Source organism: Geotrypetes seraphini, chromosome 2, assembly GCF_902459505.1.
Source record: "Geotrypetes seraphini chromosome 2, aGeoSer1.1, whole genome shotgun sequence".
Classification (NCBI taxonomy): Eukaryota; Metazoa; Chordata; class Amphibia; order Gymnophiona; family Dermophiidae; genus Geotrypetes; species Geotrypetes seraphini.
In genome coordinates, this window is record NC_047085.1 from 301,161,646 (window position 1) to 301,175,050 (window position 13,405).

Below are 13,405 nucleotides of genomic sequence, written 5' to 3' on the forward strand. Positions count from 1 at the left end.
GTCGGGGGAGGGGCGGAGCAGGGCTCCCACGCTTCCTCTCCTCTGCTGGGCTCTGGAAGAATAAAAGTCCGCTGCTGCAGGGGAAATCGGGTCTTTTGCTGGTCGGGGGGAGGGGCGGAGCAGGGCTCCCACGCTTCCTCTCCTCTGCTGGGCTCTGTAGGAACAAAAGTCCGCTGCTGCAGGGGAAATCGGGTCTTTTGCTGGTCGGGGGAGGGGCGGAGCAGGGCTCCCACGCTTCCTCTCCTCTGCTGGGCTCTGGAAGAATAAAAGTCCGCTGCTGCAGGGGAAATCGGGTCTTTTGCTGGTCGGGGGAGGGGCGGAGCAGGGCTCCCACGCTTCCTCTCCTCTGCTGGGCTCTGGAAGAATAAAAGTCCGCTGCTGCAGGGGAAATCGGGTCTTTTGCTGGTCGGGGGAGGGGCGGAGCAGGGCTCCCACGCTTCCTCTCCTCTGCTGGGCTCTAACAATACAATACAATACAAAGGCATGAATTAACAATGATTTCTCATCTAAAAAATCTCTAATGGCTCTAAGCTGTTTTAATGCCCCAAATCCTTTAGCAACAACAGATAATACCTTCTCCTCAAAAGTTAAATGACAATTATATAGTCCCCATGTACTTGAAACTATTTACTAGCTTTATATCATAATTATTCAAAGAAATATCTATTTGAGGTGTTGTCTTATCTCCTGAGATACAGCAAACTATAGTTTTAGACATATTTAAAATCTGTATAGTGTGATACTTCCAGGATTGCATACAGAACTAGCGACCTAATTTTCCCATGCCTTTTTTCTACACAAATAAGAATGGGGAAACATGCCATTGTGTTTTACTATTAGGGCGTACTTTACAACCTAGGTCTCCCTTTGAAAAGAGAAGTGTTCTTTCTATTATTAACCACTGTAGTATTAGTTCTTCCTGTCTGAGCAACTGGTTTGTACAGTTTGTCAAATCTTGGTGAAAGGATGGTGAATGTCTGAGCCAAAACGGAGGAACTCCATTGTGGCCAGGGTTCCTCTCAGCCTAATTTCCAGTTCTTTAGGTGTTACTTCAGTCCATCCCATAGTTTGATGTTCACCTTTTCCTTCTTTTTAAATATATCTTTATTCATTTTGAAGCCAAAAATAAGTGCAACCTATTATATAATCATATTACACTATAATAAAACTTAAATTCAATCAAGATTGTAATCTATGACAAATGCATATATCACCCCCCCAATCAACATATTCAAAAATTGCACTCAAAATTAAAAATTAAAAATATTTTCACCTTTTCCATCTCTGCTATACTCTCCAGAATGTTTACTGTAGTTGTAGCTGGTAGTATTTTAACTGTCCAATATATATCTAAAAAACACAATATGCTGTGTAATAGTAATAAATATTCATTAATATAAGTGAAGTGCTCAGTCACCAACCGATCCGTGCATAAAGTACCATTAAAAGTACAAGCAGCCGGTTGTACAACAGGGACCATCATAGCACTCACAGTCCCTACACCTTCCTTATACAGTAATAATTGTCAAGAAGAAATGAAAAAACACTTATCTTCAAATAAGCAAAAAGAAGGTAGCAAACGCTTTATTCAAATCCAGCGCTCGTAACAGATATCCATCTCAATAAAGACTCCCCGAATTTGAAACTCCCATAGCCTCCCTTTGACTCGAGTTTCACAAAAAGCGTCATCAGGAAGGAGGCACTGTAAACAGAAAAAGTGCTACAGCTTAAAGATAAAAACTACAAACTAATGAAATATCCAACTACACTTTAAACACTACAATTCAACCAAAATTACCCTCATCCTTTTAGAAAATCATGTGGAATTATCATATGACACAGTATTATTTGGCATGGAAATGAAGGCAAAGAAACAAATTTCCTCTAATAATTATAAATTATTGCTCATTTTAAATATTCACCTAGAGCAGACAGAACAGGGTGACTCCAAAGATCTAATTTCCTTCATTTCTTCACTTGATTTATTTGTGCCGCCCCCAGAAAAGACCCATCAAAAAGGCCACCAGCTAGATATAGTCACTTTTTCCACCAAAGAACCAGCCAATCCCAAGATTCACTGGAACCAAGCCATATGGACCGACTCTCTATGGTCAGACCACCGTTTATGCAGTTTCCAATTCAGCTGGCAAGTAAGACGCTCCCTATCCGAACCCAAGGTGGCAAAAAGACCAAATAAAATGATAGCTAGCAGAGGTAGGGTGAACCCAATAGAATTCTGGTCACATTATGACTTAACTTCTAGCCCAGACTCAGTCTCCTTCTTGGCGGACTCTTGGACCAACAAGAGTGCACAGATATTAAACAAAATGGCCCCCACTAAACTAAGAAAAAGAAGAAACAAGAATCTGGATGGCTGGTACGATACCGAGTTAGGAAATATTTAACGGGAGTTACGGAAACTCGAAAGACAATGGTTGAAATCAGGGGACAGTGTGGGGAGGTCAAATTGGAGACTAAAATTAAACGAATACAAAAAACTAAAACAAAGAAGCGCTCTAACTTCTACGCCCAAAAAATTGGATCGCCGAACACCAACAGTAGAAATCTCTTTGAACTAGTCAGCAATCTCTATGACATACGGGCCCTATCTCATTCTACCCTTGATTCCCCACCATCTGCAGATGAACTGGCGGAATTTTTCAACAACAAAATCATCAATTTGAGATCAAATCTAGCAGGCTCCTCAACCAACCATTTGAACTTCCCGGTTGCCCAACACAAAGATGACCCTAGGGTAGATATGGCCTGGAATAACTTCACTACACCATCCTGGCAACATTTCTCCACATATTACACAAAATACGCCGTCTCCTACTGCAGATTAGATTGCTGTCCCCCAAACATTATGAAAGTCGCGACACTATTTCAAAGCCAAGTTATACAACTGGCTCTCATCTCTCTTACTAACCGGTACTTTCCCTGAGGATCTAGGCCAGATTTTGATCACCCTAATCGTAAAAAACCCTAGAGAACCTACCAAACAGACATCTAATTACAGACCAATTGCGAGCACTCCCTTTTTCGTCAAGTTAATGGAAGGACTGGTCAATCAGAAACTAGCACTGTATCTGGACAAATTTAGCATACTGCACAACAATCAGTCTGGTTTCCGCTCTGGATTCAGCACTGAAACTGTCATGGCATCATTACTGGACTTCCTCCACACTTTACTCAGTCAGGGTACCAGTGCTCTTATTCTGCAACTAGACCTGAGTAGTGCCTTCGATCTAGTTGACCATGCTATTCTGATTGACTGTCTGGAGTTAATTGGTCTTTGTAAACCATCTGATCGAAATACTTTACTAGAATATGGTAGCTATCACCCTACCAATCTGAAGGAAGGTATTCCTATAGGCCAATTCCTTAGAATCAGACGTTTATGTTCTGATGACAGGGAATTCAAAATTCAAGTGAGTATCTTCTTTGATAAATTTAAACAAAGAGGTTATCCGGATAAAATTCTAAAAAAAGCTTGGAAATGGGCATATTTTTGTCAACGGACATGGCTCTTAAAATCTTCTAGCAAGGAAACTAATAACCCTTTAGTTTGTGTTCTTCCTTTTTCTTCTAGGAGCCATCAAATTTGCAAAATCATAAGTAAACATTGGCCTATTCTGAAAATACATCCCCCCTTTTCAATAAATTCCTAAATTTGCATTTAGATGAAGGAGAAATATAGGTGAAATGTTGAATTCTAATTATGATTCAGTTGACAGAAGTACTGTGGTGCAATCCCCTGACAAACCTTTCAATCACTGTATTTATTGTTCTTTAATATGGTCTAAGGGACACATAATGATCCCCCATAAAAATAAGAAATTATTTTTGAGAACTCATACAGATTGCAATTCTATGGGTGTCATCTATTGTGTAATCTGCCCATGCGAGAAGTTATATATTGGGCACACCAAACGTAAAGTTAAGATCCGTATTGGGGAACATTTATCTAATATTAAACACAAGCAGACACAAGCCCCTTTGGTGGCTCATTGGGTTGATAGGGGGCATTCCATTCATGATGTTCAATACACTTCTAGATCAAATTAGTTTACCTAGAAGGTGGGATATTTCCCACAGACTTCTGATGAGGAATGTAGATTTATTTATGAATGGCAAACTTTGAGCCCCCTGGGAATGAATGAGGAAATCGAGTGGTTTCAGCTGTGATTGGTCAATGTGAGGGAGGGTTTTGGTTTCCTTGGCTCCCATGACACACTCTGATTGGTTGTGTGACTGATTGTAAGAAAATGAATGACTGTTGAGTGTCTATAAAGTTTTGCAAAATGAAGTCTCCTGTGTCTGCTCTGATCTCCAGTTTGGATAGGAGAATGCCTCCAGCCTGTAGCTGAGTAAGTTGTATTAAGATTTATATGAAGTTAAGGATTATGAATTTATGCTTAAATTGGATGAGGGTAATTTTGGTTGAACTGTAGTGTTTAAAGTGTAGTTGGATATTTCGTTAGTTTGTAGTTTTTATCTTTAAGCTGTAGCACTTTTTCTGTTTACAGTGCCCCCTTCCTGATGACGCTTTTTGCGAAACTCGAGTCGAAGGGAGGCTATGAGAGTTTCAAATTCGGGGAGTCTTTATTGAATAAAGCGTTTGCTTCCTTCTTTTTGCTTATTTGAAGATAAGTGTTTTTTCATTTCTTCTTGACAATTATTACTGTTTAAGGAAGGTGTAGGGACTGTGAGTGCTATGATGGTCCCTGTTGTATAACCGGTGCTTGTACTTTTAATGGTACTTTATGCACGGATCGGTTGATGACTGAGCACTTCACTTATATTAATGAATATTTATTACTATTACACAGCATATTGTGTTTTTTAGATATATATTGGTTCTATAACTTGTGGAGTATTTTCATGAAATTAACCTGTTAACACAAGTAATTACTATTTAACTCCTTAATATTATTGAGTATTTTAACTGTACCAGCATTCTACCCTAGTTCCTTTTAGGATTATTTAAGCTCTAATGCTTAAACCAATGGATCTCAAAATGTGGATCAGGAACCCAGATTTGGTCATATCATCAGTGGATGGGATCGTAGAATCAGAGCTCCTACCCCTATCTTTAGACCTCTACTGAGACCTATCCCAATAGTGGTACTCAACAGGGGGCCTGTTGCCTTCTGTGTGGTCTTCCTGTGAATGCACACTGTTACACAATCCTTGCTAACTGCTGCCACTGTTGCCATCATCACTGTTGATGCTGCTGCCTTTTTACTTTGCATAAACAGGACTGTACAGGTGGAGGGCCATAATCAAAAGAAACTTCTAAATCTGATTTGGATGTATGGTACTAGTTGCCCAAAGTTGACAGCGGCAAAATGTCCATTCTCAAAAAGTTTTTTGTTTTTTGTTTTTAAATCACGCTCTGTACATCCAGGTGTTTGATCGTCCAGACCGCTACTACATCAATCTTTGTAACACATTCTCAACAAAAAATTTGTCCAAGTCCCAAACGCCCAGAACAAGACCTTTTAGATGTGTGAGGGGCCAACATTGTGATGGACTGGCCACCCAGACATGGCAACAGAGCAGAGGGGATATGATAAAGACATTTAAATATCTCCATGAGGCTAATGCACAGGAGATGGGTCTTTTTCAAATGAAGGAAAACTTCAGAAGGAGAGGGCATAGGATGAAGTTAAGAGGTGATAGGCTCAGGAGTAATCTAAGGAAATACTTTTTTACAGAAAGGGTGATAGATGCATGAAATAGTCTCTCGAAGGAGATAGTGGAGATGAACACTGTATTTGAATTCAAGATAGCATGGGACAGGCATGTGAGATCTCTTAGGGAGAGGAGAAGATAGCGGATATGTAGATGGTGTCACACCTTCTGGGGCCGCAAGGAGACTGCAGGGGACCACTGACAAGTGGCAGCACGGACCCTGGTGTGACTCCCAAGGAGGAAGACCCTGCAAAACCAACATAGTTCTCTGGTTTAGAAAAAAACCAAAATGCTTCAGATAATTGCAATTCCTTTTAATCCACAGTTCAGGCAAAACAAACATCCACAGGCTTTCTGCACTGACTGCTACTCAGTTTTAATAGTTCATCAGTGAGTAATAAAAACAAAAACAAAATTATTTCACTGGCTTTGACTCCAATATGCAACAGTTCATAGTAACCAGCTTGTATTCCCAAAATCCAAGCACTTCTTCCAGGTAAGTAACACAAAGAGTTCAGAATAATCTCATGACCAGCTTTATATAGCTCCAAACAAGGAAAGAGAGAAAACCCCCCACAATTCCACTATTTCTTTATAGAGATCTGGGCTTTGGATAACTCAGTCCTTCTCTGTACCAGGCTCTTGCAGTTTCAAAACTATTGCCTCATTAGGCCATGGCATCTCTCCAATTCCTGGGAACTGGGACAGAATTGCTGGGTTCACTCTACCAAAAAACTTTTAACAAGCACCCACAAAATCCCTACCCAAGATATTCTGGAACTCACTTTGTTGCCATAATCTACCTCAGTTCAAAGGCAACAAAAGAAACCCTACCAACTTTCTCAATGCTCCGTCCCAGCTGGTGTACAGCAAATCAATCAGGGCTGTGCACAACTCTATTATTGCTCCAGTCCAGCGCCCACCCTGTGCAACAAAAAAAATACTTCTCCAATACAGTTCCTTGGTAACCGATTCATTTAGTACATTGTCCCACCAAAAATATCCAAGGAAAAAGGGCAGAGTAAATCACTGGCAAGAAACTGCCAAACTCACATCCATTGGTTCTGTGGCAGCTCCAGTCATTTCAAACGCTGCTTCCAGCTTTGGAGTACTCTGTGATTCAAGGCCTTCCCACTCCATTGGTTCCAGTTTGGCGCCTTGCCTGACCAGAAGAGTCCTATCTGCTAGGTCTTCCTGAGCTACCTGCTTCACACTCTTTGAGAGCTGTTTTAAACTGTTAAAGCCACTCCATAGCTTACGTGGCTGGGGCACAGGTTTGCATGCTCTCTGGCTTCCTCTCAGTTCACTGGGCGTATAGCAGCTTGGGAACTGACTCAACTTTCTATGGGAACTTGTTCTCCTGACAGGTTCTGGCTCAAGGATGGATTCTGGGTCAGAGTCAAGCTCATTTCCTTCAGGATAGGCAGCCCTGAGGCTTCACAGCAGGGGTGTCCAACCTGTGGCCCCGTGAAGTATTTTGTGCGGCCCCCGGTCAAAGGCGATGCAGTGTTTTCCTCTGCTGCCCCAGGGTGTTTACCGTCCTGCCGGCTCCCTCCTCTGTCTTGCTGCAGCATTTGCGTGTTTGTGCGGCCCCAGAAACATTTTTATCGGCCAATGCGACTCAGGGAAGCCAAAAGGTTGGACACCCATGCTCTACATTATATTCAGCTGGTTTCCTGCCTCTGGGAACTGGTTTAGTTCTAGACTTAACTTTCTCTAAGAATGGAATTGTCACAATGGGCAAACTGGATGGGCCAATCGGCCTTTATCTGCTGTCATGTTTCCATGTTTCTATTTTTTCAGATTGAAGAGAGTGTGATACAGTGGTTAGAGCTATAGTCTTAGCACCCTGAGGTTGTGGATTCAAACCCTGCACTGTTCCTTGTGACCCTGGACAAGTCATTTAATCCTCCACTGCCCCAGGTGCATTAGATAGACTGTGAGCCCACTGGAAAAGACAGGGAAAACCTAATTTGTAATCAGTTCTGAGCTTCTTTGGGAGGATGGACTAAAAAAAAAATCATATGAATGAATATACAAAACATATGAATTAAAGGTACAATCTATCTATACAATAAAAACATCAAATATTTTTTTCCTGAAACTTGTGCAACTGTCAGGGATGGGGATTGAGAATTGGAACTCTTTGTGCTGAGTATTACAAAAAATTAAATTTTCCTGTCAAAGGTGTCAGCAAGTTAAATCACTATTTAATGAAGAAGTGCTTCTATCAGATTGAATTAGGTATATTGCGGGTCAAGCACTTTATGTAGCAAGATAAATTACTTAACTTATTCATGAAAAATTATTCAAGAGAAATATTAGAAGACTGATAAGTCTATTGTCATGATTATGTTCCAGCCAGTAACCAAGTATTGAAAAGCTGTCTTTGTGCCTGTATTGCAGGCCTGATAAATTCAGTGAGGAACAAGACTGTGCACTTCCAGAACATATTAGAATATGGTTAATGAACTTATCATTCTTACTCAAAGAACTCCTGCATCACTCACTTTGATAAAGTTAGGGTTCAACAACAGTCAATGCATACATACTATGATGTGGTTCGAGTCACACACCTGCACTGGGCTAGTTATCTGGGAGAGCACAGATTTGTTAACACTTATATCACATTTTTTTTTTCTCAATTCTTTATTCATTTTCAAATTTACAATAATATTTTCAAATTTACAATAATATATTCAAACAAATTAACAATAATTATATCACTTAATAATCATCAATGATATGTTCTTAACTCCCACCCTTCCCACCCTTTCTTATCATATAATCAATAACTTATACAGTATGTAACATAAATTTACGCTTCCCTCCCACCTCACAATGGAACTTGTAAATTTAAGGGGAAAGAAAAAAAAAATAACTAACTAAATAAATAAAATGCCATCTAATCGGTATAGTACTTTGTACCACACATCCTGAAATTTCCTGAAAGAACCACTCTGTATTGCTATAAATCTCTCCATTTTATAAACCTGACATAAGGAATTCCACCAGAAATTATAATTTAATCTACTCCAATTTTTCCAATTATACATAATTTGTTGAATGGCAACCCCAGTCATTATAAGTATAATTTGTTATTATTTGTAGAAATCTGACTTTTTGCTCTCATTGCCATACCAACAGCACAGTATCATATGATAATGCCACTGGGTTGTCTAATAAACAATTAATTTGGTCCCAAATTGATTTCCAAAAATTCATAATAAATGGACAATAGAATAATAAATGATCTAATGTCCCTGCTTTGAGATGACAGTGCCAACATTTAGTAGACTTAGAGCTATCCAACTTTTGTAACCGACCAAGGGTTCATAATGCTCTATGTAACAGAAAAAATCCAAGTTTGTCTCATAGATGCCGACACTGTACATCTCATCCTCCAAGACCAAATTCGTGGCCATTGAGATGCAGTAATTTGATGCTTAATCTCAATGCTTCAAATGTCTCTCAGACCAGTGTTTGGTTTCTTTTTAATAAATCCAGTCAGCAATTTATACCACTGGGCGGCCTGGTGACCCAAGAAGTCTGCCTGAAAACATAAGAACTCCATACTATATTGATTACTAAGGTTTTTCCATTCAGGGAACCCCGCCTGAATAACACTTATTTCACATTTCAATTATTTGTCCTATTTAATAACAAAAAATGCCAATTGTTGGGACCAGTGACACATGTAAGTGGAAATAGCAGTTAAAGTATCTGGTTTAAGAAACGTCCATAGTCTGCTGTTAACAGAACAAACCTATTTAATTACCCCACCTTGAAATCTTACCAATACAAAAAGTTTTTAGATAGAATGTTATCATTCCAGACAACTAGGCTGAACACATGGCTTGGAAAGCCATTACTTGAGGCCACTACATAAGCAGACTTTAGAAAATCCCTGAAAACTTGACTGTTTAACAAATTCTAAATTCCCATACCCAACTCTTCCTCGCCATGACCCTTCCACCTCGCCCCCTAATTCCAAGGCCCGAAACTAATTATACTTTCCACCTTGAATCTCATGTACTGACATAATGTATCTTTATTGTAACCCACCTGTATCCCATACACTGACAAAATGCACCTTGATAGTAAACCGCTTGTATTGTAACCCACTTGCATCCCATGTACTGACAAAATGAATCTTTAATGTAAACCATTTGCATCCCATGTACTGACTAAACGTATCTTTATTGTAAACCGTTTCTATCCCATGTACTGTCAAATGTATCTTTATTGTAAACCGCTTCGAACTTCACGGTATAGCGGTATATAAGAAATAAATTATTATTATTATTATTAAAGACAGACATAGGGGAAGAAACTGCTTGCCCTGGATCGGTAGCATGGAATGCTGCTACTATTTGGGTTTTTGCCAGGTACTTGTGACTTGGATTGGCTTCCGTGAAGACGGGATACTGGGCTAGATGGATCACTGGTCTGACCCAGTAAGGCTGTTCTGATGTTTTTATGTTCTTAGTGTTCTATAACCTACACAAATATTTGATGCAAAACAATGGATGCCAGCTTATAGAATTGCCCTTATATGTTTAGGTTGAAACTTTGCTGAAATTACCCCCCCCCCCCTCCTTTTACAAAATGATAGCATGGATTTTAGCACTGGCCATGGCGGTAACAGCTCTGACGCTCATGGGGGGGGGTTAAGCATCTATTTGTCTTGTTTTTCTGTTTTAATTAGATTGTAAATTCTATTGATCAGGGATTGTCTCTTACATGTTTATGTACAGCGTTGCGTATACCTAGCAGTGCTATAGAAATGATAAGTAGTATTAGTATCTACAACAAGGATGCCCAAAAGATCGATCGCGATCGACCAGTAGATCGCAAAGGCAACGCAAGTTGATCCGCGATAGACTCACATTGCCTTTACGTTCTGTTCTCCCTGCTTCCCCGATGCCAGGCGCGTACAAGCGCCAGACCCACAGCCTTCCTCACCGACGTCAATTCTGACATCGAAGAGGAAGTTCTGGGTCAGCCAATTGCTGCCTGGCTGGCTCGGAACTTCCTCTCCGACGTCAGAATTGAAGTCGGGGGGAAGGCTTGTAGGCCCAGCGCTTGTATGTGCCTGACCTGGCATCAGGGAAACAGGGAGAAATCGATGGCAGTGGCTTGGGGGGGGGGGGAGCAGGGAGAGAGAAAAACAGAAAGAAAGGGGCAGGGAGAAAGATAGAGAGGAAAAAAAGGGGAGGGGGCAAGGAGAGAGAAAGAAAAAGTTAGACTCATGTAGGGACAGAGAGAGATGTGGGTTGGGGAATGGAATGAGGTCTGGAGGAGAGGAAGCATGCAGGAAGCAGAAAGAAAGAAAGGCACCATCACTCCCAATGACCTCAGCAGCACCACTCACTGCTCAATATACTTTCATAGCAGTAAGCTTTACGTGTGAGATCGTCATTTGTCGCTAATCTCTATTTGTATGATTTCTCCATTCTTTTCATATTTACTTAATACCACTTTATAAATATTTTATTTCAAATTTTCATCTGTTAAGAATACAGCTTATCTTTATAACTGTTCAGTTTTGCGGTCTGTGTAGGCTGGATCCAATATGTTTCACTAAATTCTTTGCTAAAGTCTTGTGAGCTGGATGTCATGGGACAGCTCAGGGAGGATCCTTGATAAAGCTGAAATAGTGAAACATGTTGGATCTGACCTCCCCAGACAGCAAAACTGAACATCTATAAAGATAAGTAAAATGCTGTACAGTATTCCCCCGCAAATTTGCATTTCGCGAATCGCGGACTCACTAATTTGCGGTAATCTCCGACCGCCTTTTCCTGTACTAAATTCAGACTATACCAATCAGGAGCTGTGTGTCAAAGCATCTCCTGATTGGTGTAGCCTGACTTTAGTAACGGTTGGAGCATACCGCGAGTGATTTTGCACCCTCTGGCGCCCCAGCTGCCCTCTCCTGCCTTTTAACTGTATTTGTGTTTTTTTAAAATTCACGGGGGTTCCTGGAACGGAACCCCTGCAAATTTCGTGGGAGTACTGTATTCTTAGCAGATGAAAATTTGAAATAAAGTATTTATAAAGTGACATTAAGTAAATATGAAAAGAATGGAGAAATAATATAGAAACCTAGAAACATGATGGCAGATAAAGGCCAAATGGCCCATCTAGCCTGCCCATCCATAGTAACCATTATCTCTTTCTCTCTCTGAGAGATCTTACATGCCTATCCCAGGCCCTCTTAAATTGCGACCATTGACGATCTGACAAGTAAAACTTACTGCTATGAAAGTATATTGAGCAGTAAGTGGTGCCGCTAAGGTCATTGGGGGTGATGGTGAAATTATGTTAATATTGTTTTAAGTTGGTGGTATTACTTGGATATTTGAAGATCGTATTCATTGTATTTTTTTTAGCCCATGTATAAGTGAAACAAATTTTAAAAAGTGCCTGTATTAAGAGCGGATTTTCTAAATGTAGGCACTAACACCCAGATTCTATATATCAGTGTCTCACAAAGTTTTCCAAGCCGTGGCGCACTAAACTCAGGGTTGTGGCTGGAGGGCCTCTGCACATGCTCAGACATTGATGTGATGATGTCACACGCATATAAATGTCATCACATCTGCGCATGTGCGGAGGCCCTCCAGACAGGGTCCTGAGCTTCTTAACCCTGAAATGACTATGCTGGTGGGGAGGTGCTGAGAGTAGGAGAGACACCTACGAGGAGGAGAGGCACCAGTGCCAGCTGACTCACACGACAAGCCTCTCACGACACACACGGAATCTGGCTACGACACACAGCTTGTGATACACTGCTACGTATGGTACCCAGATTTGGGTGCCCAAATTTATGCACGGGTCCCAAGATGCACATGAATGAGATGTGACTGCTATATCCACTGTCTGCACATAGCTATGTGGTCAGCCTCATTTAGTACAAGGCTATCTGTAACTGTGTTCAATAGCATTTCGTTTCCTCTTATTCTTTCAGGTGCTTCTGAGTTGAGTGGTGTGGAGAAGACTGAACTGGGGCAAATCCAGCAACACAAGAAGAATTTGCTTGATGATATTCAGGTAGAACAGTACTAGGGTTACCAAGTAATTTGAAATCATTTACCAAGATCGAACAATCTCTGGTTTATTATGAAAATGGGAACGTCGGGCATATTGACATAGGGGTGAAAATCAGGGTGGCTTGCCTAGCTTTTTCAGATAATCCAAACCCAACAAACATGTATTTAATTTTCTATACTGCTTACCCAGAACAGTTTACATTAATTTATTCAGGTACTCAATTATTTTTCCCGGTCTGTCCAATGGACTTACAATCTATCTAATGTACCTGGAGCAATAGGGGGGATTAAGTGACTTACCCAGGGTCACAAAGAGCAGAGTGGATTTGAACCCACAACCTTAGAGTGCTGAGGCTGTAGTTTTAATCACTGCACCATACTGTCCTTACTTTATTGCCTGAAGTCTTAGCCTTGACCTCGGCACTATGAATACCTTCTTCTCCCACCTTCCCCTGCAAAACTAACATTCATAGCACCCAGTACACTTCTCTTTTTGTCACAAGCCCATATCCTTTCTGCATCAATGCTTTCTTCGCTTCTTTACATCTTATTAATGCTTCCCTCACACCTCCTTCAGTCACTAGCATGATTGGTGCTGCATATCCCATCTGGGTTAACAAGAGTTCAGGAGCTTCAACCCATCAATCCTTTAT

General features: G+C 40.7%; 1 protein-coding gene across 3 annotated transcripts in view; it reads left to right on the top strand.

The window, feature by feature from the left end:
- Window positions 1-13,405, top strand: part of CYTH4 (cytohesin 4) — a 187,112-nt gene that overhangs the window by 68,273 nt on the left and 105,434 nt on the right. For all 3 annotated transcript variants that reach the window (XM_033929891.1, XM_033929890.1, XM_033929892.1), the window contains exon 2: window positions 12,671-12,753. In XM_033929891.1, the coding sequence (XP_033785782.1) occupies window positions 12,671-12,753 (83 nt within the window). The remainder of the gene's footprint in view (window positions 1-12,670; window positions 12,754-13,405) is intronic.